The 26,751-nt window shown below is 45.4% G+C and overlaps 1 protein-coding gene across 3 annotated transcripts in view; it reads right to left on the bottom strand.

The window, feature by feature from the left end:
* The window catches only part of Trio (trio Rho guanine nucleotide exchange factor), a 290,348-nt gene that overhangs the window by 131,633 nt on the left and 131,964 nt on the right, over positions 1-26,751 (bottom strand). For all 3 annotated transcript variants that reach the window (XR_005284582.1, XM_038321453.1, XM_038321454.1), the window contains exons 8-10: positions 21,737-21,868; positions 13,832-14,062; positions 5,004-5,126 (exon numbers count right to left, since the gene is read on the bottom strand). Coding sequence is in view for 2 of the 3 variants with exons in the window: in XM_038321453.1 (XP_038177381.1) it covers positions 5,004-5,126; positions 13,832-14,062; positions 21,737-21,868 (486 nt within the window). In the remaining variant the exon portion in view is untranslated. The remainder of the gene's footprint in view (positions 1-5,003; positions 5,127-13,831; positions 14,063-21,736; positions 21,869-26,751) is intronic.

Raw genomic sequence — 26,751 nt, 5'->3', positions numbered from 1 at the left:
ATTTTTTCTTCCGTGCTTCACAGTACACAGGTTCAGAAACAAAAGTGAATTGCAGAGGCTATAAATTGATTGGAGTAGAAATGCCGACCTGAAGTGTAAACAAACACCTGTGCAATGCTCTCTGAAGACTGTTCTTCAATTCCTGATAAGCTCGTGGCTCTGGCTGGGTTCTTGACCTGCGCAGCCTGGGACTGTTCCCGGAAATTGCTCAAAAGCAGCATTGCTAATGAGAGGAGATGAGACTAACTGGAGGCCCTCAGTGGAAGCAGAGCAGCCTGCCCTCCGGGGAGGACCAGAAATCCAGCCTGGGGCTCTGCTGAGACACCAATTGGCTCATTCATCCTACTCCTTAAACTCCTAGAGCTAAGCAAGGTGGGTGTCTTGCTGCGCAGGGTGGAGGGTGGCTCAAAGTATGACAAAGGCGTCTCTGGAGGGAGAAGCAGGCTCAGTCAGGTGATGTGATGGGGGCTTGGAATAGCATGGGAAGCGAGACTCCAACTAGACAGAGAAGTTGTCTGTTTCAATCTTTTCTGTTGCCAACAACATAATCTCACAGACCGGGTGAGTTATAAAAGTTTTATTGCAGCCCATGATTCTGAAGTCCAGGAACTAAGGGCTACATCTGATGGGCTTCTTGGAGGCAGTCCCGATGTGCTTCAGGGCATTATAGAAATAAGCATGTACAGATGTTTCTCCTGGTCCCTCTTTTCTTTATAAAGCCACTAGGATCCAGTCATGGGGGATCTGCCCTGATAGGTGCATCTAACGCTAAGACACCAGCCCGACTCGACTCTTCTCTTGCATCACTCTGGGGATTATTTCAACACAAACTTCTGGGGAGGCCACACTACACTATACTAAACCACAGCACTCTGTTTCTGGTACCCAAGGCTCCTGTGCATCTTGCAGAGCAAATCAGATCAGTTGATGCCTTTAAGGCATCAACGCTAGCTTCTGCACTGAACTGGACTGGACTGGACTGGACTGTCAGTGGTTCCGAATGGTAACCGTTAAGCCATCCAATATCATCAGCACTAGTGTTTGAGCAGTCACTCGAAACCCTAAAGAAGCCCTGCGACAGCGACAAGTTCTCTTCCACCTCCCAGTGACAAGTCAGTCAGGAGCGCTGTGGCTGTTCAAAGACCTGAGACCTGGCGATCTAAAGCTGGCGGACACCAAGGGAGTTGAAGGGACTGGCCTCTTTTCTTCAGCCTGAGAGACCCTTCTTTGAGTCGTTCCTTTCATCCCCATCAGAAAATTAAAGGACATATTCTAAGGACAGGTCATGGAGCCAAGAGCATTTCCTCTTTCTTGAGAAACAGCCTACATTGTGTAACCGGCAGCATCTGGGAAATGCGCAGCTGCAATGCAGAGGCAGATGAGTGCTCCTCCTCCTCCCACTCTCAGTCACGAGGGCCCAATTCTCACCAAAATGATGGCAGACACTGTAGTTACCATAAATGAGAATGCAAATTTCTAAATAGAAAATGAGTACTGAAAAGTATTTTCTTAATTAATGATTGATGGGGGAGGGCCAAGCCCATTTTGGGTTGTGCCATCGCTGGGCTGCTAGTCCTGGGTCCTATAGAAACCAGGCTAGGCACACCATGTGGAACAAGCCAGTAAGCAGCACCCTTCTATGGCTTTTGCATCCGCTCCTGCCTGCAGGTTCTAGCCCTGCCTGAGTTCCCGCCCTGACTGCCTTCAGTGAGGACTATAATGTGGAAATGTTTGGCAAATAAACCCTGTCCTCCCCAAGTTTTGGTCTTGGTGTTTTATTTCAGCAATATAACTCTAAGACACTAAATACTGTCCACATCTGTTAGCATGTAGCCATAGACACCCGTTATTTTCCCAGGGTGAGTGGGGGTTCAGTAAGGTAAGGAGCATAGAGAATAAATACTGGTAACATCATCTATGTTAGGTCCTATTGCAACTAGCTAGTATAAAGCACTTTCGTAGTTATGTGAAAACTTGATGTTTTCAATCATCTAGATGTTCCAGGTAAAGGAATTGGAATTCTGAGCATGTTCTGACATGGATGCCCTCCCTCCCTCTGTCGTCGTCTTCCCTTTCTCCATTCCTTCCTGATGTATTCTTACAGTAACCTGGTAAAGAGAGATATTAATGCTATTTCACAGTAGGGAAAAGGGACTCAGACTAAGGAACTTGCTCAGGGCTGGTGGTTGCGTAGTTAGAAAGGAATCGTCCATCATTGAGTTTTAGGAAATGCGACGAACGGGGAAAGCAGCCTCACGAACCTGCTCTTTTTTCTTCTCTGTGGTCTGAGGGTCTGACTCATGCTGGGCAGCTGGTACACCACTGACAACAACTCCAACCATGAGGGAAGCTCTCGATTAAAAACAATCTGCCCTGACTTCCCCAGTGTTAACTTTAAGACTAAAACAGAAAGCATCTTATTTAGAGGCTGAATTTATTAATCAGTGGAAGCTTGTTATATCTGTGAAGAAGTTCAGGTCACACTACAAACGTGGACGTGTCATATGTCCACCTGGACACAGCATCCTCAGCAAAACAATGAGCACAGTGGGGCACCTGTTAGTCCTCTGAAACTCCAGGAAGAACTTCGGTACGTGACAACTTCTTAGACCCTAATCCAGGAAGACAAGGTGTTTGTGCCACGCACAAAGCTACCCACAGACCTGTTTTGGGGAAAATGCCGTGGGGCAGCTGCTGACTCTGCAAGGGCAAGAGTGGAGGAGCGGAAGCACTCAGAGTGGGACCCGGGAGCGTCAGGCCCCTGCTGCTCTCAGAACCAGCTGTGGAAACAAGGTTTCTCTGGGCTTTACTTGCCTGCTGTAATCATAGCTTTTTAAATTTAAAAACACTTAAACCCAGAAAACTACTTAAAGTAGAAGATCACTCACTGCTCAAGGAGCACCTACCTTTTCATCAGCCACATGCACAGCAGCACAAGAAGATGCTCTACAGCTGTGCATGTCACACAGTGCACTGCAGCCAGCATGGGCTCACTCAACACCAAAGATGTACTCACAAGCAACACACAAACAAAGATGAGCTTCGCAATCATAGCATGGAAGTGCTTGGCTCTGCAAAACTGAAAGCCACAGTGACCTATGCTTCCTGAGGAGGCCACAGCAGCATCTGAACCAAACACTGAAGCCTAGGGCACCGACATCAAGGGTGGGCACCTGAACAAGTCAGACTGGGCCTAAGGCTCGCTTCTACCGTGTAAGTTCGAGAGGTCCCTTCGGGGTTCCTCCTTCCTAGAACAGAGAATTGCTCTGCAGAATAGACCTATACTTAGCACATTTTCAGAGAACCGAATCATACACTTTCACTGCTTCCTTTTTTAATCCGCTCAAGCTACTTCATCAAGCCACGACTCACTAAATTCCCAAGAATAGATGCATTAGGCAACTTGCTACTTTGAGATCTCTGGGGGCTAGAGTGATGGTTTGGCAGATAGGCACAGTGGAATATTAGGATATATCACTATCACATCTTGTGATTTTTTTCATGAATTTTGTTCACACTTCTTTTGCTTTCTTTTGATCCTCCCCACCTCTATTGGGAGGAATTTACTTGGTTTTCTATACCCCTCCCCAAAGCTATAAATTTATTTGAAAGTGATTGTTGAAATTTTTTTTTTTTTTGGCTTTATACATTTTGTGGTCATTCAAAAACAATCAGAAGCCTGCATAAGGCCTCTTGCTGTTCTCAGGCCTCATCCAGCATGCTCAGCACACATTTCAGCCCTTTGTGTCCAAGTGAACTGGCTGGCTCTTCAGCTTGGTTTGACTCTTGACTACGTCCTAGATTTATCTTTTGCTCAGACGGTAATCCTCTAATCGACAGAATCTACAGATGTATTTACTAATCCCTTCGCTGACTGCTGATAGCATCCTTCTCTAGATACTTTCCCCCATTTAGTCAATTCACTCAAGCAGGTAGCTGCTGAGCAGACGGCCACATATGAGACACTGCTGTAGTTGAGCATTACAGGGAAGCGAGCAGAACACGCCTGTTCTCATGGGCTTCAGTTCCAGGGGCATCTACTAAGACTCTTAAGTCAATGTTTTCGGTTTTCTGATAAGCACTTGACTGGGAAATCCCAGTCTCGGTGCTCACTTCCTTCCTCTAAGGAACAGCAGTTCAGACAGGTGCGGAACCCAAGGGTTCAAGCATCTTTGTATCAGGACAGCAGCTCCAGCCTCCAGCATCTGTGGCTGCTGAAGAAACCACTGTCTTCCTAAAAGTCCTTCTCACGGATGCCATTTTCCACCTCTTGCCTGTAAGATGTAGTGATATTCTACAGTTGCCATAATCTGTCTGAATCTGGATTTGTATGACCTAGATGGCTTCCTTTGTCTGGGGGTGGGGGTTTGTTTGAGACAGGGTCTCTCTGTGCAGCCTTGGTTAACCTGGGAACTTATGCTGTAGATCAGCCTGGTCCTAAACTTACAGAGATCTTCTTGCCTAAAAGCGTGCACGCCCCACTCCTGGCTCAGATGACTTCTGTTGAAGGCAGCCAGCATCCCTCAACTTCCTTAGGATGTCTGTGATGCTTCTGCAAACTTTTCGGATCACAGCGGCCTACTGCCTGTCGGCATCACAGTCTCGTTCGCTCTCCACGAGTCCTGTGCTCTGAGCACCCTCTGCTCCTGGTACTGGCTTCCCAAGCACACAATTAACACAACTAGAAAGGGACAAGCTGAATGCCAGGGCTGTCACTGCAGAAATCCCAGAAGAATTACTGTTCTTCAACTGTGAAGTGAAAGCCACAAACTAGCCTAATAAATACGAAAAAATCCTCAAAGACAAACTTGTTTCAAAACCATACAATTCATGGAGTAACCGACTGACTCTTTTCTACCTAGATATTGGTCGCCTCACTGTGAAACCAATTGAACCCCACCATAACAGCCTCGCACACCTAGTGAAGGTTAAGTCGCCTCAGGTTTGCTGAAACTGTGACTTCCAAACCCAGCCACCGGGGTGTGTCCAGGGCGCTGCTGTACCTGCGCGACTTCCTCGAAGTCCTCGTGTCGTTTCTGCAATGCTCTGGCTCGGTGAAGGGATTTGCCCACGCCTGTGTGTTTGCTCAGAAATGCTTCTCCGTGGTTCTCAATCCAATCCAGCACCTGCAAAGAAAATGGTCACATGGGCCATAAATACAGTGTCCACCTTGCTCACCGGTTAGGCCTATCTAGGAAGGGCTCGCTCCTTTATCAAAATTCTGCAGCAAACATGAAGCAAAGCAAGTTCAGAGGAAATGCCTGAATACTAATTTAATTCACTTCGCAATTACATCTTACTTCAGCTTCTCCACCAGGACCATAAATAGCTTTTATATTAAAAGTACAAATTGTCCTACGCATGAACATTGCATATAATAATGATTAAATTAACTCTCACCTTATCAGAGGCATGACAGAGCTACCAGCTCACTGGGTTTTGTGTCAAAGGGCAGATATGGCACTATGCTGGACCAGTTCACATTTTTAAATGGTTCAAAGCCTCATAGCTCAGGTGATTCAAACTTAACTATGCACCTAAATGTTTTGTTTGTCTCTGTTTTTAGCAGACTCCAAACAGAGAAGACAAGACAGCACTGCCATGATGCAGTCGTGGACTCGGAGGATAATCCCTTAGGTAAACTGTGAGGTGTTATGGCATTGGAGTGCAAGCTGTGTTTGTTCCTCATGGCTGGGACTTAGCAGCGCAGATCCCTGGTCCACACACGTGAGAAATCACACGTTAACACCATCTAACAGTGCTTACGTCAAATGCACACTCAGTCTCTGGTGGAGTGGCAGCTAAAACATTACAAATACATCACACACTTTGTTAGTGTGCTGTCAAAAATGGGCCGTCTATGTTGTACATGTTTGTGACTGGTACTGTCAAATTCTGATGGGTTACTGTAACAAAATACCTCAGGCTGGATAACTTATATGTAACAGAACCGTCTACTCATAGCTCTGGAAACTGGAAAGTTTAAGGTGCCAACGTCTAGTGAGGACCTATTCCTCACAGACTGTGGCTTCCACGGCCCTTGCACAGCACAGGGGTGGAACGGAATCTCTCAAGCTCCTTTGCTAAAGGCACTGATCTCACTCGTGAAAGTGGCATCTTGGTGGCCTAAGCACTTCTAGAGGGCCTGCACAGTGACCTCACTGCACCAGACATTACATCTCCACATGGGCTTGTAGGGAACACAAGCACTCGGGTCAGACGACAGCAGTTACCGAAGTACACAACTCTAATGACCTGGGATAGAAAAAGTAGGGAAGATTCAGCCAAGGCAGTGATTTGGGAACCTCTACTAATGTCAAGCCAAGTCAGGCTTAACTGCTGGTCCACAACGGCTTTGTGCTAGAACTCTCAACCGAACTGACAGACATCTAGAAAATTAGTTGGTGGATGTATAAGACCAATCTGTGTCCATCGTTCCACACCTGAGGGCCTGACTAAGCTGCCTTTCTGCACAGCAAAGTTCTGTCCCACATAAATCAGATGGCGAGTTTTAACAAACCTCCAAGGCCCTGTAAAAACTGCTCTGGAATTGTGAGCAGCCGTGAGCAGTGGGTTGTGGGAATTGTAAGCAGCCGTGAGCAGAGGTGAGTTGTGGGAATTGTGAGCAGCCATGAGCAGAGGTGAGCTGTGGGAATTGTAACCAGAGGTGGGTAGTGGGAATTGTGAGCAGCTGTGAGCAGAGGTGGGTTGTGGGAATTGTGAGCAGAGGTGGGCTGGGTTGGGGAATGGACGGCAAGCCTGGCAGGGGTGCTCAGGTCAGGGTTGTGTGCTCCTCTCATTCTTGGTCATGTGGTTCATTTATGATCCCTTCCTGTCCCATCAACACTGGCAGTCAGCTGACCGTCATCCTTGCTCGCTGGACCCATCTATATGCTGTCAGTGTGGTCTAACTCATCAACTTGTTCGGCCGATTATCCCTCTGAAACATACTTCTTCGACACCTGCCCCTCTGAACACCTGACTAAGCGCTGGAAGTTTCCATACTTTATTTCAGCTTCAGTGTCCCTCCTTGTGAGCACTGATGATCACATGCAGTTGAGAATTCAAATGTGTCCACACAAACCACTGCAGCATCCACAAGGCAGGTGCACAGCATCCACAAGGCAGGTGCACAGCATCCACAAGGCAGGTGCACAGCATCCACAAGGCAGGTGCACAGCATCCACAAGGCAGGTGCACAGCATCCACAAGGCAGGTGCACAGCATCCACAAGGCAGGTGCACAGCATCCACAAGGCAGGTGCACAGCATCCACAAGGCAGGTGCACAGCATCCACAAGGCAGGTGCACAGCATCCACAAGGCAGGTGCACAGCATCCACAAGGCAGGTGCGCAGCACACCTGAGCACCTGGTCTGCTGCCATCTAGTTAGGCTCTTTGATGGCACAGGCTGGAAATACTCCATTGCATCTGAGCTACTGGTTCTCCGCACAGACAGAACTGCACTCCCCACCTGCGCCCAGCAGAACTGGTTGGGGCTGTGGAAGAGACCCTAGAGAGCATGTCTCTACTTAATGACTGTCTCAGAGAACGTGCCCAACACCACACAAAAGTGTAACGTTCAGCATGAGGACATGCTGGACAGAAGTTCACTGAGACGTACAGACTTTGGGTCTAGTTTATTTTCAGTGTTTGATGTTTTCATTTGTAAGTTACTTATAACAGTTTTAATAATAATAGTTTTTGTAAGTTATTTATAAAAGTTTTAATAAACAAAAAGAAGAAATATTTAACTTGAAAAGGATTTAGAATCATAGAAGTATCATCGAAGCTCCAGTCTATCACTTATCTGTAAGATCTCAGAGGGATGGAAGGGGAAGAAGACTTAAAACAACATTTCTGTAGTATTTCCTAAATATTCCTTTACTTAAAAACAAAGCCCTGGACCATCAGAAAGCCACAAGCCTGATGTTACTGTCACCTTCCAGAGTCTTGAAGGCAGGCGTGGCTTTCCAGTGTCGCAGACAAATGTTTGCTGGAGAGCGAGAGGGAGCAACTCACTGTGCTTTAAATTTTTATCTTTTAAGACTAAGAGAAATATTTCAGGAAACATAGCTTGGAAATTAATGTGAGTGGACCATACAGGATGATAGCAGCCATGTTTCCTTTAGTAATGGGTCTTTCAAATGAAAGGGTAATAACATTGATGCCCCGTGTCTCGAACAAACAAAGCAACTTGTACATGTGATGTACAAGCCCCACACATTTAGTAAATGGTGTGGGAGAATTGTCTATATTCTGTCAATCATGTTTTAAATAAACGCTGACTGGCCAGGCAGGAAGTACAGGCGGGAAAGCCAGACAGGAAGGAGAAATGATACAATGAGAACAGGAGAACTCTGGGAAGGAGGAAGTTGATTCCTCCCACTCCTGCCCAGATCACCAATGCAGCAGGAAAAGGTACTGTAAAAGGTACTGAGCCACAATGGCTAAAATAGATCAGAAAAATGGGCTAATCAAGATGTAAGAGTTAGCCAGTAAAAGGCTAGAGCTAATGGGCCAATCAGCTTTATAACTTATGGAGATCTCTTATTTCTTTGGGGCTTGTTGGCTGTGGGGTACGGGGCGGGACAGGAACCCCAACAAGCAGGCCCCCTCATGTTACAAGTAAACACAGCCCACGGCTATGGAGTCCTGCTAAAGTTTCCGAGTCTCCCACGAGGCTACTGAATCGTTAGTAAGCCTGGGTGGCTTTTTTTTTTTTTTGACAAGGGGATCTCAGATTAATATGTTTCTGGAAGGAACACCATCTGGAAGACATGCATACAAACCCTTCAATTTTAAGTACAAAAAGACTAGCAAGTCAGGGAACTTTATCACCTCAGCCCAGCCAGCCATCTCTGACTACAGTTGTACCCAATGGTTGTCAACAAACGAGGCTGGTTCGGGTCTGCCTCACCCCAAGCTGAAGAACAAGTCAACAGTATTTATTTTTACTTTTTCCTCAGCTACCTGGCTCAGAAGCAGAACAAAATACCTAGGAGGCATATACCATCTTTCTCTATGCAGAAGGCAGGCTGTGGCCATCTTTCCTGCCAACTGGTGACCTCTAATGGACACAAATAATCCTAAGGTCAAGGCCCTGAAAACATTAAAGCATCACTTAGACAAAAGCCAAATGTGCAGCAAACTGCTAATGGTTTAACCTGACTCTTTCTGTAATGAAAAGAAAATCACTGAATAATGACAAGCTTGTCATTATTGACCATGATGGCAGGTGCACTTAAAGGAACTAACAGTCATCTTGTTATGTGAGCACCTGCTGTTGAAGCAAGCCTGGCACACTGCTGTGCATACAGTAAGCATGGGCTCTTCCAGCGAACTACGAGGAGGGACAGTTGTCATTCTCATTTAACAGAAGCAGAGGGTTTTAGCAATTTTGTGGTGGTGGCCCCAGAAGTCAGTCTCCCAGCACCTTTCCTAAGCTTTGGTTCTGGCCTCTTCTTGGCCGGCACAGCTGACAGGCAGGTGCCGTAGCCGGACGGAAGGAGAACTGCGCTCTGCACTGGGACAGTTCAGACTGCTGAGAAAAATGGCACTGCCAAAGCTGACGCCCGAGCTGGGTTGGGGCCAATGAGCAAGCACTCAGGACAAGCCCCTGACACTTCTCTCTTCTGTTCAGGGGCCAGGGTTCCGGCCATCCTAAAAAGCATACCCCATCTGTAAAACAGTTTTCTATAAAGAAGGTTCCACTACCTAATTTCTACCAGGCTCGTGGGTTCATATCTCCCAGTGAGTATTACTTTATGAACTTGTGAACAAATACTAAAGCCTTGTCAAAGAGAGCAATCCTCTCAGACCCTTTCAAGTGTACATGGTTTTAGAAACACTCCAGCATCTGAGGACTGGGGGTGCCCAGACTCCAATACAAGTGCTACGTACCGCATGCTCTAGTCTTTCTAAACTTTGCAAATTATGGGCACTAAATCCCTACTTACTCCCCGAGGTGCGGCAGGTGCAGATGTTCATCATTGCCCACTGTAAGCTAGAAGCAAGGTTCCAAGAGAAAACCTGACATGTAGGCTCGACATAGTATATGGTCTTAGATATGACCACACCATATGACAGGGTACAAAGTCTATTTGGAAACTGTGGCAGTGTTTTTTTTTTTTTTTTTAAACTGGATTTTCATCTCTAGAAATGATACTTCTACAAACTAGGCAAGAACCCAAAGAACATCCAGATAAAAACACATAAAAAATTATTCATGGGGCTGGAGAGATGGCTCAGTGGCTAAGAGCACTGGCTGTTTTTTCCAGAGGATCTGGGTTCAATTTCCAGCACCCAGATGGCAGTTCACAACTGCCTATAACTCCTCTCCCAGGGGATCCAACATCCTCATACATACATACATGCAGGGAAAAACACCAGTGTACATAAAACACAAATTATAAAACGAAGACTTACCCACTTCAGCAATGTGTATACGTGTACGCACGTGCATGCAAGAGCATATGTATGTTTTGTTGGGGATAGACCCAGAGCCTTCCCTATGCTGGGTAGAGAACACTACCAGTGGACTATACTCCTACCATTCAGCAACTGTTTGAGAGATACACTGTATAGTTAGTAGAGGTTTTCTTTTGTGAGAAAGGTTTTCACTATGTAGTCCAAATTGTCCGCGAACTCATTGTATATCTGAAGACTTGCCTTAACCTCAACATGCCAAGCTAACGTACTTTCTGTCCTATTAATGGAACCTCCTAAGTCACATGTTATGGACAAAATAAATAAAAATAGTATATAATTTTGTTTTAACTGTGCATGGTCTTGTGGCCTTCGGAGGTTCTGCAATATACAGAAGGTTAACTTACAACAGCTATGGGTAACTTGTCATCCACGGTGGGGTGAGAATTTCTGGCAGTGCGGTTGCTTTTGGGATCCCATGCTCTGTAGGTAGTACAATAAACTCACTGGTTCTCCAAGGTGGAGTTTGGTGCTAATCATACTTTGGGCTGTCATTGGTGTCCTATATAGACAGGAGCCCACATCTGTTAGGTGAGGGAAAATGCTCACGTAACAAACACACTACGTCTGTACCTCTCAGAGCACAGACCAGAAGGGAAGAGGAAGTATAGATGAAAATAATCTAGAATGGACCAGATTTGCTCAATTATTTAAAAGAGGTTTCCTGATAGGGTTTCACTATGTTGTCTAGGCCAGTCTTTATCTCCTGGGCTCAAGTGGTCCTCTTACCCCAGACTCAAGCAGCTAGGACCATCAGTGTACATGTGAGCCTGACTTCCTGTCTATGGCAGTCTACAGTAGTACAACATATACTTGGAAGGAGTCTTCCAGGAGGACATTCCAGAAGGATGCTCACACAGGAGGCTGCCAGGAGCAAATGAAGGCTTTTGAGGGAGCAGTCTCCTGCTGATGAACATCGGTGTGGCCTGCCTCCAGAAAACAGATATGCAGGCAGGGCTATGTATCTCACTGCGTTGGGTAACTGAATCCTGACAATCTAAGAGCTGGGCAAACCGGACGGGTGAGCGCATCCTGCCTTGGACAACTTCCATGACTGCGGAGGAGGCAGCAAACACCATTAGCTTTCCATAAAAATGGAAGCGTAGGCTTAAATTACTGCCAAGAAGTAAGACAATTATCCACCATTTAATGCAAATAAACATTCCATGAGGGCTACTTGACCAGGAAACAGGAGATGGAAATGTGGATTACGTGATTGTCAGGAAGAACAGCAAAGGTCTTATTCAAGCTATCAATGCCAAAGGTAAGAGCAGCAGCAGCTAGGATGCTGTGCTGGGTAAGCCTGCAACAACAGAGTCCACTCACTCCCCATGCCGTCCTTTGAATGGAATCTATGGCCCAGACCAACTCCACTTGACCACGCCCCTTCCTACCATTCCAAACTGCTTCTGTACAGAAAATATGGGAAATTAACCACTAAGCCAAACTCTTCAGCCATTTCCCCTGTGACCCAAAATTCCCTGGGAGCCTGCAACAGTCCAGCCAATGCTCCTGCAAGGATTTTCTTCTAGGAGGGCTGCTGGCAGGAGACCATCATCGTCCAATGTCTACACTGAGAAGGTTCTGTATTTCTCCTGCACAATAGCAGCTGAAGCTTTTCCATTCCCCCAAACAAAGTATATGGGATTGCTAGCTGGCTCATTATATTCTTATAGATTATTCTCAACTGCACAAATCTGTCTTCTGCTGATACCTTTCTAAAATGGGGCCCTCGTTTGTTTTGCGCATTTCGTCTCAGCTTACCACCTTGCTTTATATGACAAAACCTTCTGTCACACATCTCCTGAGCTCTAGACAAGCATTTTGGGGTTTTCTATCCTACTATTAACACATTTGTTTTGATTACTTTTTCTGACTTTTAGCTTTGGTGTCACAAGTCAAACCTACAGGGATATTTCCTATTTTCATTTATAGGTTCAAACCATTACAAGTCAACAAGAAATGGTCCCCTTAGTGGCAATATCTGTTTCTGTGGGATGTTAACAGGAGTATTGGTATGTGATATTCCACCTAATATTCTGTAAATGCTGGATTAAACACATGAGCTCAGAATTATGGTTACTGCCCACATAATATGTGCTGTTTTTAAATTCAGGTACATTAAGTACTTGGTACCAGACCAGACAGCTGGACTCTGAAGCTCTTCTGAAGGACTCCCTTTTCGGTGTCTTCCCATAACCTAGACAGGTCCAGCCATTACTCACATACCACCAGGGTCTCAAATAGCCAGAGAAAGAGACCACCCTGCTGTTGCTTCCTCGGGGGAGAAGAGCGGCCCCTGTTAGAAATGGCATTGGCTCATAATTGTGTCACCAAACGAGATCCAAGGTGTATGAGATGTACTTAATCTATTAACTGTCCTGGCTTGCAAGCATTTTTGAACAGTTCAGCTGAAGGAGAATTTGGGCCTTCACCTGTGGTACTCATTCCCTCACAAGGCCTCTAGGAGGCCACCTCAACCCTCTTCTTCCCTACTTTCCTTCTTCCCCTGATTAATAATAAAAGGTAATACCAGAATGCACATGGCTGAGTCATTTTATATATGTGATCTCCAGAGAACTCAAAATCACCAAAAGAAACTGAGCATGGTAGGTGAGGAGTATAAACCATAGAACTGTTGTCAGCATTGCGACCCCACCAGATTTGCACTGAACCATGTCTACAAGGAGAATCTTCTATCTGTCCAAACACTGTCTGCAGTATGACTCTCCAAAGTCCCAGTCCACCAAGCAGAAACCCACTTGACTCTCAGGTGACTCCCGGAAATCTGACAGCCCTGAACCTGCCTGTTCTGTGCACAGGGACACAATAATGTCAAAAAGGAGAGAGGTCTGACCCTAGGACAACTGCTGGGGTTGGGTTCAGGCCAACCTTTAATATGCTAGCACTGCAGATACAGACATCTTTAGCCCCAGGACTTTTACACAGTTTACACTGGTTACAGGGCAAGAACCTGAGTTAATTATTGTCATAGCTATGTCACCCTTTGCATGCTCCCCAAGTCTGGTGTTCTTCTGCCACAGGCTGAGGACTCCAACTTACCCTGTTTTCTACCACCAAAGTCACAAAAAAGATGCTGATTATTCAGAAGCAGCCGTAACAGTCCACTTGACACATTACTAAGCACCTACTATCACAAGCCAACAAAATTGAGAGGGAGTGGACAGAACCGTAACACTCACCCCGGTGTCAGCACAGTAGAGTGAGTAGCCAAGAGCCACCTGGGAGTATCAGGCCATAGTTGGAAACCAGAGACCCCACCCCTCACTAGACAGGAACCAGGGCTAGCTAGCTCTCTGCAAAGGGCATGCATGGGCACCCACCTGTTGAACATCCTGCTGGAAGACACAGAGCTGCAGCCTCTGATGGAGCCGCACCTTGCGGTGCTGCCAGATGTTCTCGAGTTGGCGCTGGTGGTGCAGCACCTCGTGGATGACATCCAGGACATGGTGCACAGCCTTGGAGTAGTTAGCGGAGGCTGTGAGGGAATCAGAGCTGCCGGGAGTCAGGGGACGCTGGAGCTTATCAAGGAGAGACTTCCCATCCTGGCTGACCTGCTCACAAACACATGGGAGAGATTATTCAGCATACATGCTTTGCTCAGACTGCACACCCAGACCATGATCAAGTGCATGTGTGCCCACGTACAGCCACATGCAACCATAGATAAATAAAATAAAATGTAAAACCATTCATCAATTATCCAATGACATCATCAAACACCAAGTTAAAATAAACTTCCCATAGCATAAAGATAGAGAAACTGCTCTCAATCGGCCCATGTAACACAAGTCAACAAGTCCATTTGCTTTGTTAGGGTAACTGTGAACCAAGGCTTAAAGTAAGAATTTTCTCGAGTTATGCGCAAATACAACACATCATCACAATACTGATACCAGTGATTAACTAGCATCACGTAAAAAGTAAACTTTCTGATGAACCCAAAAAGCAACTCTATTTTACATAATTGAAACAAAAATAAAAAATGCCACTCTATTTGACCTATTAACTTTAAAAAAGTAATTCTGATTGGAATGCCACCACAGTGTTATACTGTGGTGTCTAATTATCAAATTACAATTAAATGAAAGCATTTAGGCTATCCACAGAAATCAGGACGAGTGGATATGAAAAAGAAAATAAGCAGTATGTGGTTTTCCAATTTGGAATTCTTCAGATTATGAATGCCAGAGGCAACACGAAAAAAAAGTCACCTGTTGAGACAACTTGGGGAGTGTGCATGGAACACAGGGACAGGGTACCCTAAGGAACTTTCTTGAGACCTACCTTCCTGCTCAACACTCCCAAACTCAAACCCACTCAGAGTTCTGTTAAGGGAACCAACAACAGCCTAGATGCCAAGTGACTCAGAACACAGTGGACCTTAGAACAGACAGCTCACCCAGGACCCGCACAGCACAGGGCTGAACCAGAGAGCTCTGGAACCAGCTCTCCTGTGGTCAGCCCAGCTCTGCAGCTCTGCAATAATGTAACACAGCGGCTTTCCCCAGGCCCGCAACAATGTAACACAGCGGCTTTCCCCAGGCCCGCAACAATGTAACACAGCAGCTTTCCCCAGGCCTGCAACAATGTAACACAGTGGCTTTCCCCAAGCCTGCAACAATGTAACACAGCGGCTTTCCCCCAAGCCTGCAACAATGTAACACAGCGGCTTTCCCTGGGCCCACAACAATGTAACACAGCAAGTTCCCGGCCGGCAACAATGTAACATAGTGGCTTTCCAGGCCCAAAACAATGTAACACAGCGTTTTCCAGGCCAGCACCGCTGCCTCTGTGGAAACTATGGCCTGTTCTTACAAAGGTTTGGGAGTCTGCAACTCATGTGACACACCCTTATAGCAAAACATAAATGACAGTGACCAGGTAAAGAACCTTGTTAACTAGAGACAGTGCCAGCTGAAACGAAATGGGGTAAGACCAGCCAGGAGATTCTGCTGCCCTGGAAGCCTCTGGGAGGCAATCTGTGTGCCGCTCATGGGTTTCCTATAACAGACTGGGAGGCTGGGCACTCAGCTAGGAATGGATTGGCACACAGTGGGGAACTGCCCTTTCCCCTTTTGTGTCCCCCCGCAGTACCAATGATTGTTCCAGGAACACAATGACCATGTTCACAGTGCAAAGGGCACTCACTACCTTTTGAGAGCCACTCATCACTCAGAACACCACCTTCCCCCATCAATTCCTTCTCAGGATGCACTTCCCTGATGGGCCTATTCTCCAGTGCCATATTTTGTGGCCGTATGCACATTGGGTTCACATGTGTGGCCAGTCTGAATGCTGAATGTCTTCCAGTGCAGATGCAGGTACTTAGGTGTTTATAAACTGAAATATGCTTGATCATCATTCACCTTTCTATTGTGCCTAGCCAGCATATACACTGCTTATGGACATTTAAATTATACATGGAAGATTAGAGTCCACACACTTTATTTCAGATGAGTCAGTAACATTGTTTCCACTATGCCCTAGGGTGTGTCATCTCTTGGGACTCAAAAGCTGCTCCAAATTACTGACTTCTCACTGAACTGGTGCTAGAAAGAATTCCTAAGCTCCAGCTTGTCCCTTAGTACAATGTAACAGTGATCTGACCCCGGCAGTAGTAGCTTCAGCAAGAACCCTGAGGCTGGGCCCCTTCCTCCCCACTGTAAAGGATAGCACAGAGCTCCTGAAGCAAGTCGAGCCACGGCGATTCTACAGACCTTTGGAACAATTCTACTTCTGTTAGTAGGCACATATTTGGTGCTTAAAAGGTGTTATTTAAGCACATTAGACAACATCACATCATGTATATTTCAATAACTTTAATCAAAATTTCCATTGTTTTGGAAATATAGTCACAAATGAAAAATGCACTTCAAATCTTATAATGTGGCTGTGCCATATGGAAAGATATTAAATGGTGCATAATAATCACAAGAAAATCAATGATGGAAAGTAGTCACATGCGGGAACAACACAGACAAACAAAACAAAACAATACATTTTAAATATTTAAAGAAGTAATGTGAAGTTGATGTCGTTCAGTGAGTGGTGTAGTCTGAGTATCATTAATTACAGGAGCAAGTGATGCCTAAGCTGTTTCTAGGAGCCCCCCAGGGGCTTCAGCCCTGCTGTACAAGGCAAAGCAGGTGCGGAAAGAAAGTCAGACTTTGTTATCAAAGAGCAAGATTTTCCACAGTTGTTTAAAAATTAAACTGGTTTAAAAATTAAAATTTCTGGTCTGTTCTTTGTTTCCCTTGGAATATGAGGCTATGGGACCTGATGGGCAATCAAATCACGTTTTATAAAGAACATTCTATTAATGTATGCATGAACAAATATGTTTTAATACCGACATGAGTTGGGAAAATGCAAGCACTGACAAAAGCAAACTGTAAAGAAAAAATTAAACTTACTATATCAAAGGTGTGAATGTTCCTAACAGTTAGGGGGAAATTTGTAGATCTCCCTGGTATACTTCCTGAGAAGCTCCCAGTGACTAAGAGAGCACACTTTATTATGTGGATCCCAGTGAGCTGCCCTAAAAACACACCCCAGAGACCTTCTGGAGCTGGCCTAGCCTAGTTCTAGCACTTTGTTCTCTGCATTTCTCAGCAAGCCAGAGTCTGAACTGAGAGCCCTAGAGGAAGATGTTTCACTTGCCCAAAGAGGATGCACCTAGACCTCTCACTGCTCAGGGCTGTAAGACCAACAATGAGCCAAAAAACACACAAATACTATCCCGAGAACGGTCACAGTATTAGGAAATGACAGTCCAGAGAGAAGGAAAGAAATGGGCAAAATACACAAAAACCACTCAACCGAGCTTAAAACACTGGCCCTGTTTCACAGCTTTGTGAGACTAAAACACCATCTGCAGGGAGTCAGGACTACCAGCATCTTCTCTGATTCTCTCAAAAGTCTGCCAAGGGCACAACTTAACATCTTTCCATCCGACTCTGACACACACAGGAGTAACACAGGCACGGACCAACTAAGACAAAGGAAAGCAGGCGCCTGAGTATTGAAAACAACATCAGCACGTTTCCCACAGCTAGGGACAAATGCAGATGTTCTTGAATGAAAAGTAAGTGGAGGTGGTGGTGAGACAGTTAAGGAAGCACCAATGAGAGGCAGCATCTTACAGACAGCACAGCACACAGGACCCTGTAGCTGTAGACCCGAGGCTCTTGAGAACAAAACAAAGAACTTCTCAATTAGTGGCTTCAAAGTCACGTGTATGGCAGTCACTCTGCCACTACAGAAACCCAAGAGTGGAAGTCTGCTATCTCCTGAGGTGCAGTGCAAGAAGCTGAATTCTAAAGTTTGAAAACACTGATTGGGGGTGGGGTGGGTGGACAATCACTTAAAAAAATCATAGCAGTCTGGTCTTTCTCATGTTCTGGAAGAGAAAATGCAGAGCTGAGGTAGTGAGCGATGGTAGCCTTCGACTTGCTGAAAGGTGGGTGGCAAAGAGGAAAGAGAAGTCACACTACACATCTGGGAGACAGCACAGACACAAAGTGACCCAACAGTTGACAAACAAAACACAAGGAAAGCTTCTTGCTGTCCAGTAAGAGATTTATGAGTGCTCAGTTGGGGATGTTGCCAAGAGCCCTGGTGGAACTGGAGTGCAGAACCGGTGTCAGCACATGTGCCTGTAACACAGTTAGGAAAAGACACAGAATTATATGCACATGTGTAAGTGTGCATGTAGAGGGGATGATGGGTAGGTGGACGGATGGGCGGCTGGGTGGGTGAGATGGATGGATGGATGGAGGATGGATGATTGACGGATGGAGGATGGATGATTGATGGATGGATGGAGGATGGATGATTGATGGATGGAGGATGGATGGAGGATGGATGGAGGATGGATGATTGATGGATGGAGGATGGATGGATGATGGATGGATGGATGGAGGATGGATGGATGGATGGATGGAGGATGGATGGAGGATGGATGGATGGAGGATGGATGGATGGATGGATGGATGGAGGATGGATGGATGGATGGATGATGGATAGATGATGGATGGATAGATGGATGGATGATGGATGGATAGATGGATGGATAGATGGATGGATGATGGATGGATAGATGGATGGATGATGGATGGATAGATGGATGGATGATGGATGGATAGATGGATGATGGATAGATGGATGGAGGATGGATGGAGGATGGATGGATGATGGATGGATGATGGATAGATAGATGATGGATGGATGGATGGATGGATGGAGGATGGATGGATGATGGATAGATGGATGATGGATGGATGGATGATGGATAATGGATGGATGGATGGATGGATGATGGATAGATAGATGGATGATGGATAGATAGATGGATGATGGATAGATGGATGGAGGATGGATGGAGGATGGATAGATAGATGATGGATGGATGGATGGATGGTTGAGTGGTGGGTTAGATGGAAACAGCCTGGTAAACAAGGAAAGTTCTGTACTTTTACAGACAATCTAAGACATAAAAGGCAGGAAAAGAGAGGGTCAAGATATATTAATATTCAACCAGAAAAGTAGGAGACATGAATGGGCCTGTAGACAGGATGTCTGTGTGGAGAGAGGGGCAGTGTAGAGAGCACAGTTGTGCTCCATGTTAGACATGGGCCGGTCTGGGTCTAGGGAATATGGGTGCAAGCTGCCATTCTTCCACTTTTCAATTGGTTGTAAACTATTTTATAATTTACAGGAAAAGGAACTGTCATTATGATTTCTGAAAATCTTTTCAGTTGAATTCAAGTTGCTGTCTCCCTGAATTTATAGTTCTGTTGCTAACATGTTCTTAGGCTAAAAATTCATTTTAGACCTCAGCTTGGGAGGTTTTTTTCTTCCCATCAAACTATTTTGCATTATTAACACCAGTTTACATTGGAGCAAAACTATGCCATAGGTAATATATGTACCAAGTCAAGATGCCCACTTTATACGATGTGGAGAAGTAATTAGAGATTCTGTTACGTAGCTAGGACTGCTGACCTCAGGTCAGAGTGATTCTGATGTCTGTCATGCATTTTCTCAGCTGTTCCCATAAGCAGAGTATAACCATCTGTGCTGGGAACAAAGGCTGCCCATGCCTTCTCTGTCTGATAAGGGCAGGGTGCACAGCTGCCTGGTCAGGTCCACCACTATAACCAGAGAGCAGTGCTGGAGAAAGGGCCATGTAAGAGTAGGTAACTGACTGCTTCATTGTGAGTATTGGGTCATTCACGGTCTTCACTGCAGGTGAGAACTAGATGCTGCACAGGAATGGTACACTAGGACCCTGATGATCCTCAGCAGTCACAATGGGATTAGCAAACCCATAACCCTCATGAGTAAAAGTGCTTTAAGAAATGAAAAATCCATCCAGTCTTTAGTTGGACTGTACAAAGGACTATCACTCACATAAGCAGTTCCTAACAAACTGAACAACCAAGTAGCTATTCACGCACAATTAAACACAGAATTGGGAAAACAAAGAGTACTCAAAAAAGTGAGACACTTGTTGAGCAAAAGGGTGACTGACAGAAAGGAGACTAGACGACACCTGAGCCAAGCACAGCAGCGCTCTGCTGCTCCACTGAACCTGCGCACCGACACTAGGATGCAGGAGACCTGGGCCCAAGGACATGGTGCTGCCAGCTGTCAGTTCAGTATGACAAAGGACCAAATGGAAACACACGCAGAGTCCTCTGAAACTCTGACAGGAAAGCAAGCTCGTATTTCTGCCCACCCCTACGCTTAGAGTCTCACCATTACCACAGACCCATCCCCACTGGCTAATTTGATGTCAACGTGGCACAAAAGCTAGAGTCACTGAGTGGAGAGAACACCAGTTGAGAAAATGCATCCATAAGAATGAGTGGCAGGTGAGCCTGTAGGTATTTTCTTAATTGGTGACTGACGTGGAAGGACCCAGCCCGTTGTCGGCAGTGCCACCCCTGAGCTGGTGGTCCTGGGTTCTATAAGAAAACAGGCTGGGCAAGCCATGATGGCCAAGCCAGTAAACAGCACTCCTCCATGGACTCTGCATCAACTCCTGCCCTCATGTTCCTGCCCTGTTTGAGGTCCTGCTCCAACTTCCTTCAAGGGACAGTGATACAGGACAGTAAATCAAATTCATTCCTTCTTAAGCTGCTTATGGTCATGGTGTTTCATCACAGCAATAGTTACCATAACTAAGCCACCACCTATCTCCACAGCCAGGTAAACAGGACACAGGCAAGGATGACACTCTACGACCTATCTGTGTCTGGGTCCTCACCTGGCTACCAGTGACATGCCAGGAGAGGTGACAGAGCAATCATGGGAACACGCACCCAGTCTGCTTGGGGTCACACAGCTATCCTGCTCTACCAGCTGACCTGGCACAAGTCATGTCACCTCAATGTCTTGGTGTCTTCACTTGAATTGCAGGGATAATAACAGTACCCACCTCAGAACTCTGAGCAGCAAGTCTGTCTAAAATCTATACCACAGAGCATGGCACAGAAGTGGGCAGCAGCAGAGGAGACAAGGGCACATCAAGCACAATTTCAATACAGTCCCTTAAAATTCACAAAGGAAATGTCACACTTGGTGCCTGGTCCTCCATGGTCTCATGTACTCTATGAATGCTCTGGAATCTGGAGATGGGCTGAGCAAGTAAAAGTGGGTCACCAGGAATGGGTCTGAAGGTTATGGCCTGGCCCTGGTGAACTCATGAGTCGAAAGAGATGGTTCTCCCCTTCAGTTGTTTCTGTTGGGTATTGTGCTCACACCTATATGAAAGCAACTAATACTCATGGATGTCTATGCCAGCAAGCTCTACACATCTGGAAAACAGCGAATGCTTTGGGGTCCAAAGCATGCTTCCTTTCCTCTCTAAAGAGATTCATTCAGTCATGAAGATTAAATTGAATTTGCCTAGACTATATAGCACACAATATAGCACACAAGTGCAGATTTCCCAAATATGGCAGAGAGAAGACTGGCATTTTTACTATTTAACAGATAAAATATAGGCACCCCATTTCCCAAAGCCTCAATCCATGTAAAGACCGCTTTCTGGCTACCACAGACTTTCACCCCGTACCTAACAGAAATCCAAATGCTGGGTGAATAAACTATAGTTTAACAGGATACAGATTTCCTGAGCTGCTCAAGACGTCCATTTACAGCTTTAGAGCTATCATTTAAACCCATCGATGCCCTGCACTCTAGGTAAAACTCACCCTTACCTCAGAATAGGCGAGGGTGATGTGCTCGTAGATCCCCTGGTGATGATGAATGGCGTCTTCCAGGTCCTGCAGCTCGGAGGGAAGGTCTACCTCACCACAGGCCTTACACCATGAATCCACATTGCTCATGTACTTGGAGGTTAAAACGAAAGAAAAAGAAAAGATTATTTCTACTGATCACTAATCATTTAAGTTGAAAGGAGGACACTTCCAACACGATATTGATAGGAGTTGTAGCTGAGGGAGAATGTAAGCAAATAACATGGTTGGATATCACTGGGCTGCCGGTGCAGGCAGCTGCAGTTAATGGAACCGCTGGTGCCACCTGCTCACAGAGCCAGAGCAGCATTGTCTTGCCTTGTCTGTCCTCTCCTGCTTTCCCAGTCCACGCTGAAATTCTGCCTCCTACCTGCCTTGAATCCCAGCAATGGGGAACATTAAGCCCACTCTTCCCCACTCCCCTCTCTGTCCAGGAGGGCTGAGCAGTAGGGTGGGCTTCACTGGGGGGTGGGGGGGGGTGTTGTCTGCAACTTTACTTTGCCTCTTGCATGCTTACAGGAAAACAGTCTCTCAAACTATTCAGCTCAGGCTGGGAAGGTCTAGGCTGCCTAATCTCCAGCTTTCAGAAGAAACTTCAGGAGGTGGAAACTGGTAAGGCAGCCTAGGATGCTCAGCTTGGAATGTTGACCACAGTTCCAATCCTACCTCACTCCGCCCACCATCTCCAGAGCTCATCAATAGTGATAAATCACTGGCAAATCACCTAGGGAGATGCTATCAGAATCCTTCACAGTGGAGTGTCAAAAGAAAGCACAGAAAGCCCAATTAAAGAGCCAAATAGATGGCAAAAGCTGATGGGTTTAACCTCCGAGGCGAGTACCTCACAGTCTATGCTCAGCAGGGAAGGCAGAGGGCGGGCGGCTGAGACAGGGAAGGCAGTGTATAATTCTCAAGTACAAGGAGAACAACCTTCATGTGCTGTGGTACATTGGAAAGATTTGTCACTCATACTGGTTTAATAAAACACTGACTGACCAGTAGTCAGGCAGGAAGTATAAGTGGGTTGACCAGACTAGAAGAATTCTGGGACAGAGAAAAAGGCAGAGATACAGTCACCAGTCAGACTGAGGAAGAAAGATGAGAATGCTTCACTGAGAAAAGATACCAAGCCACGTGGCTAAACATAAATAAGAATTATGGGTTAATTTAAGTTGTAAGAGCTAGTTAATAATAAGCCTGAGCTAACAGGCCAAATGATTTATAATTAATATAAACGTGTGTTTCTTTGGGACTGAACGACTGTGGGACCAGGAGGGACAGAAACTTCTGTCTACATTCACGTCATTCACAGTATACAGGAGCTTCAGACAGACAAGTCACCCATGTAGTTACTGCTTATGAAAACCTCTGTACATGCAGACCTCAGAGTCTGAAGACATGGCAGTGTCACCAGAAAACCTGTGGTTTCTGGTGGCTTCAAGCATGAAGCCTGAGTTCCACTGATGATTTCCATCACCACTTCTATGGAGTCTAATGCTCTCAAGGCAATAGGAGTCATAATGAGATTACTCCAGACCTCTCCTCCCACACATACTACTCCAGCGCATTCTAAGTGTTTCTTGGGTAGCTTGTTCTATAAATGTCAATCAGGGCAGGTTGGATGCTGCTGAGTAATCTCCAGTGCTGCTTCACTTTCTCTTCCTCCGTTCATGCACTTAGTACCAATTAATAAGTCATTGTAAACCCTCCTCAAATATGAATTGGCTGGAGTTAGCCACCTTTATTAATAAATCATCAGGTCCAAGTCAGCAATTAATTAGCTCATAGACAATAGCCACTGCCAAGCACCCCACAGACTTACAATGTACTAAGAAGATGCTTTTTATGGAACATGCATTAATTAGATGCTACATTAGTCCACAATTTAATGGGGAGCAGTGTCAGAGGCCACTGTATCAATTCTCTATGCAGTCACCTCCAATTTTTGAAGCAACTAAAATCATAACAGGACTCGATGTACCCAGCATAGATTTCTGAAATAACCAAATACTTAAGTTGTTTTCCAAGAAAAACTCTCAAGATCGATTCAAAGATAGTTTGAAATCGGCTCTTCAAGAATGGACATGCAGAGGAAGCCAGCTCAACTTGAGCAACTTGACCTTCTCATGGCAGTAGGTCAAATTCCTCCTCAGGAGACATAACCCCTTCAGGGAAGAAACATGATCCATGTACGTGAAGAAGTACTACACCTGGCAAAGGAACCTAAAAACTCCCATCCAATCATGAGCTCTCCCTGGCCCCTCTTCTGTAGAAGGCTACCAGCAGCCTGCTGGCTGACTACCTAATTTTAAAAAGTTCTTTTTTATGTAAAACCTGTTGCCATGTTTCAGTTTCTGTGTACCTCGGGCACAGGCCACAATCCATAGCAGGATGCACAGGCCAGGCCTGACCCCCAGCACAGCTGACAGGAGCAAGCAGGTCAGGCCAGGATCCTCAAGAACAGGGAAGAGGAGTGAGTAGGCCAGGCTGAAACCCCCAGCACAGGGAAAGGCAGAGCTAACACTGAAGAAAACTTGATTTTAAGATGTCTTTTTTTTCTTCAAAATTTATTATGTGTTCTGCTCTTTCGCCTGTATATGTCTGTGGAAGGGTGCTAGATTCCTGTGGAACTAGAGTTATAGTTATAAGCTGCATGTGGGTGCTAGGAATTGAACCCTGGTCTTCTGGAAGAGCAGCTAATACTCTTAACTGTAGCTGCTGAGAGTTATCTTGCTTGAGCCAGCCAAAAATGTCTTTTTAAAAAAGTGTTGAACAGAAGATGAAAAGGAGTGTAAGTCAGATAACTTTGCAAAACTGAGTTGAATGGGTGAGGGAGAAATGACACAGTTTCAAAATGAGACCTTGAATAATTACTTAGCAGACTAATTTACTCTAAGCATGTACCTCAGGGTTAAGGTCCTCCTGGCAATTTATTTCCTAACCAGCCCCCTCCCACAACCTCTCCTCCCACACCTCCTGAGGCCTCTTGCCTAGCAGAGTTGGTGGAGGAGACAGAGATTGAAACGTCCTAGACTGAACGATCTGATTATAACTCAGAAGCAACTGTTCCTCCTTGGAAAAACCCAAGTGGTTGAAAAGGAGACCAACACACTCGAGCACAAACCTCAGAGTTCCTCCCTGTGTCTCATCTCACTTCATTTTCATTTCTAGATAATAATTGAATTCTGTAATAATAGTCTACTTTTCTTTTCTCCTCTGGCCATGGGAGTCACGGGGCATGTGAGCACTTTTACACACATACCATGAATCTAGCTCAGAGGCTCCAATACAGAAACCTGGGGAAAACAGTTTAGCAAGCTTGGTATGAACCAAACATGCCAGTGATCACTCTCTGCATGCCATCAGCCTACTTCTTAATATACTATTGTTTCCAAACAGCTTTTACCCTAAATCCTTCCCATTCCATGAGAATATTATTATCGCAATCCAAGAATTAAGGCAAGACTCTGAAGAAAGGCATTCGCAAAGAAGGTTTACTGACAATAAAGTCAGTTATGGACTGTTCCATATTCTTTGTCTGCTTTCAAAGGGATACTGAAGTGACAGACTATTCTTTTTCATATTTAACTCAGACACATGCATAAATAACCCAAATGTATATTCCACACAAAAGAACAATCATGTATAAATCCTTGTTCTTTGTTTTATACATTGGTATGTGTGCGCACACAATCATGTATAAATCATTCTTTGTTTTATACATTGGTATGTATGCATTTGTGTGTGTTGAGGGGTGTGTGTGTTCAGGTGTGTGTGTCTGTTATGTATGTGTTCAGGTGTGTGTGTTCAGGTGTATGTGTTCATTCAGAGGGGTGTGTGTGTGTTCAGGGGTGTTTGTCTGTGTGTATGTATGTGTTTAGGTATATGTGTTCATTCAGAAGTGTGTGTGTGTGTGTGTGTTTGTATTCAGGTATGGGGCCCAAGTGTGACAGCATGGGCTCCTTGTTGTGGTCCTTGCTTTCTGGGGCTCCTGTTGCTCAAACTTGCATCCATTAGGCTGGCTAGCCATCTCGTCTCACCATCGGAGTTGTGTGATTACAGATATGCACTAATGCATCCAGCTTCATATAAATGCTGGGGATTGAACTCAAATCCTCATTCTTATGTGATGAGTGCTTTACCCACTAAGCCATCTCCCCAGCCTATTAAAACACCATCATTTTAATAATAAATGTTTCCTTCTTATATGTTAATGAAAAGTGTAGTTTTATGTGAATATTACTGTGAGGGCGGAAGAGCTGTTCTGATGAGGACTGGCTCAAGTCACAGACCTCCACGCAAGGTCCAGGCTTAGGAGCATGCGCAAATCCTGCTCAATAAGCTGTCTGGACAGTTACGCCTCTGGCTCCATTTATCCCACAAGGCTGACGAAGAGACGAAATGATCTTTAGCCTTATTTCATTTTGTTAAGAGCTGTGCAAATATCCAAGGACAACAAAACCACGGGTAGCTAATTTATTTGACTGTTAGAGCACGGAAAGCCATTAGTCACAGCTGAAACAAGGCAGTCAGTGCTCTAGCTCACGCTGCACAGCTGGCTCAGCACTCAGTGCCGCGGCAGTGGAAACATCTGCCTGTGGTCTGACCACGCAGTCGCTGGCCACATGTGCATGTGACCTACGGACACAGTGAAATATTTAATTCTCCTTTAATTCATGTTTTTTATTACGACTCTATTACTAATTTTATTTAACCGTAAGTGGCTTCAACAGCCACAAGTGATGACAGGCTAGCACATGGGACAAAAAGCTCTAAAACTTGCGGATTTGAAAAGACAGTTAAAAAAAAAAAAAGTCATTTTAATTTGTTGCTTAAAAATATAATTCCAAAAATACTTGCTATGAAGTGTTCCTGACACAAAGGGACTGCCCAGAGGACATGTCACTTGACCAAGCTAAGTAAAGGCAGGTCCCCAGACAGAATCTACCAGAAAGTCAACACTGGAGGCCCGTCTT

This window comes from Arvicola amphibius, chromosome 3, assembly GCF_903992535.2.
Source record: "Arvicola amphibius chromosome 3, mArvAmp1.2, whole genome shotgun sequence".
NCBI classification, from domain to species: domain Eukaryota; kingdom Metazoa; phylum Chordata; class Mammalia; order Rodentia; family Cricetidae; genus Arvicola; species Arvicola amphibius.
This window is presented reverse-complemented; position numbering and strand designations above follow the sequence as displayed.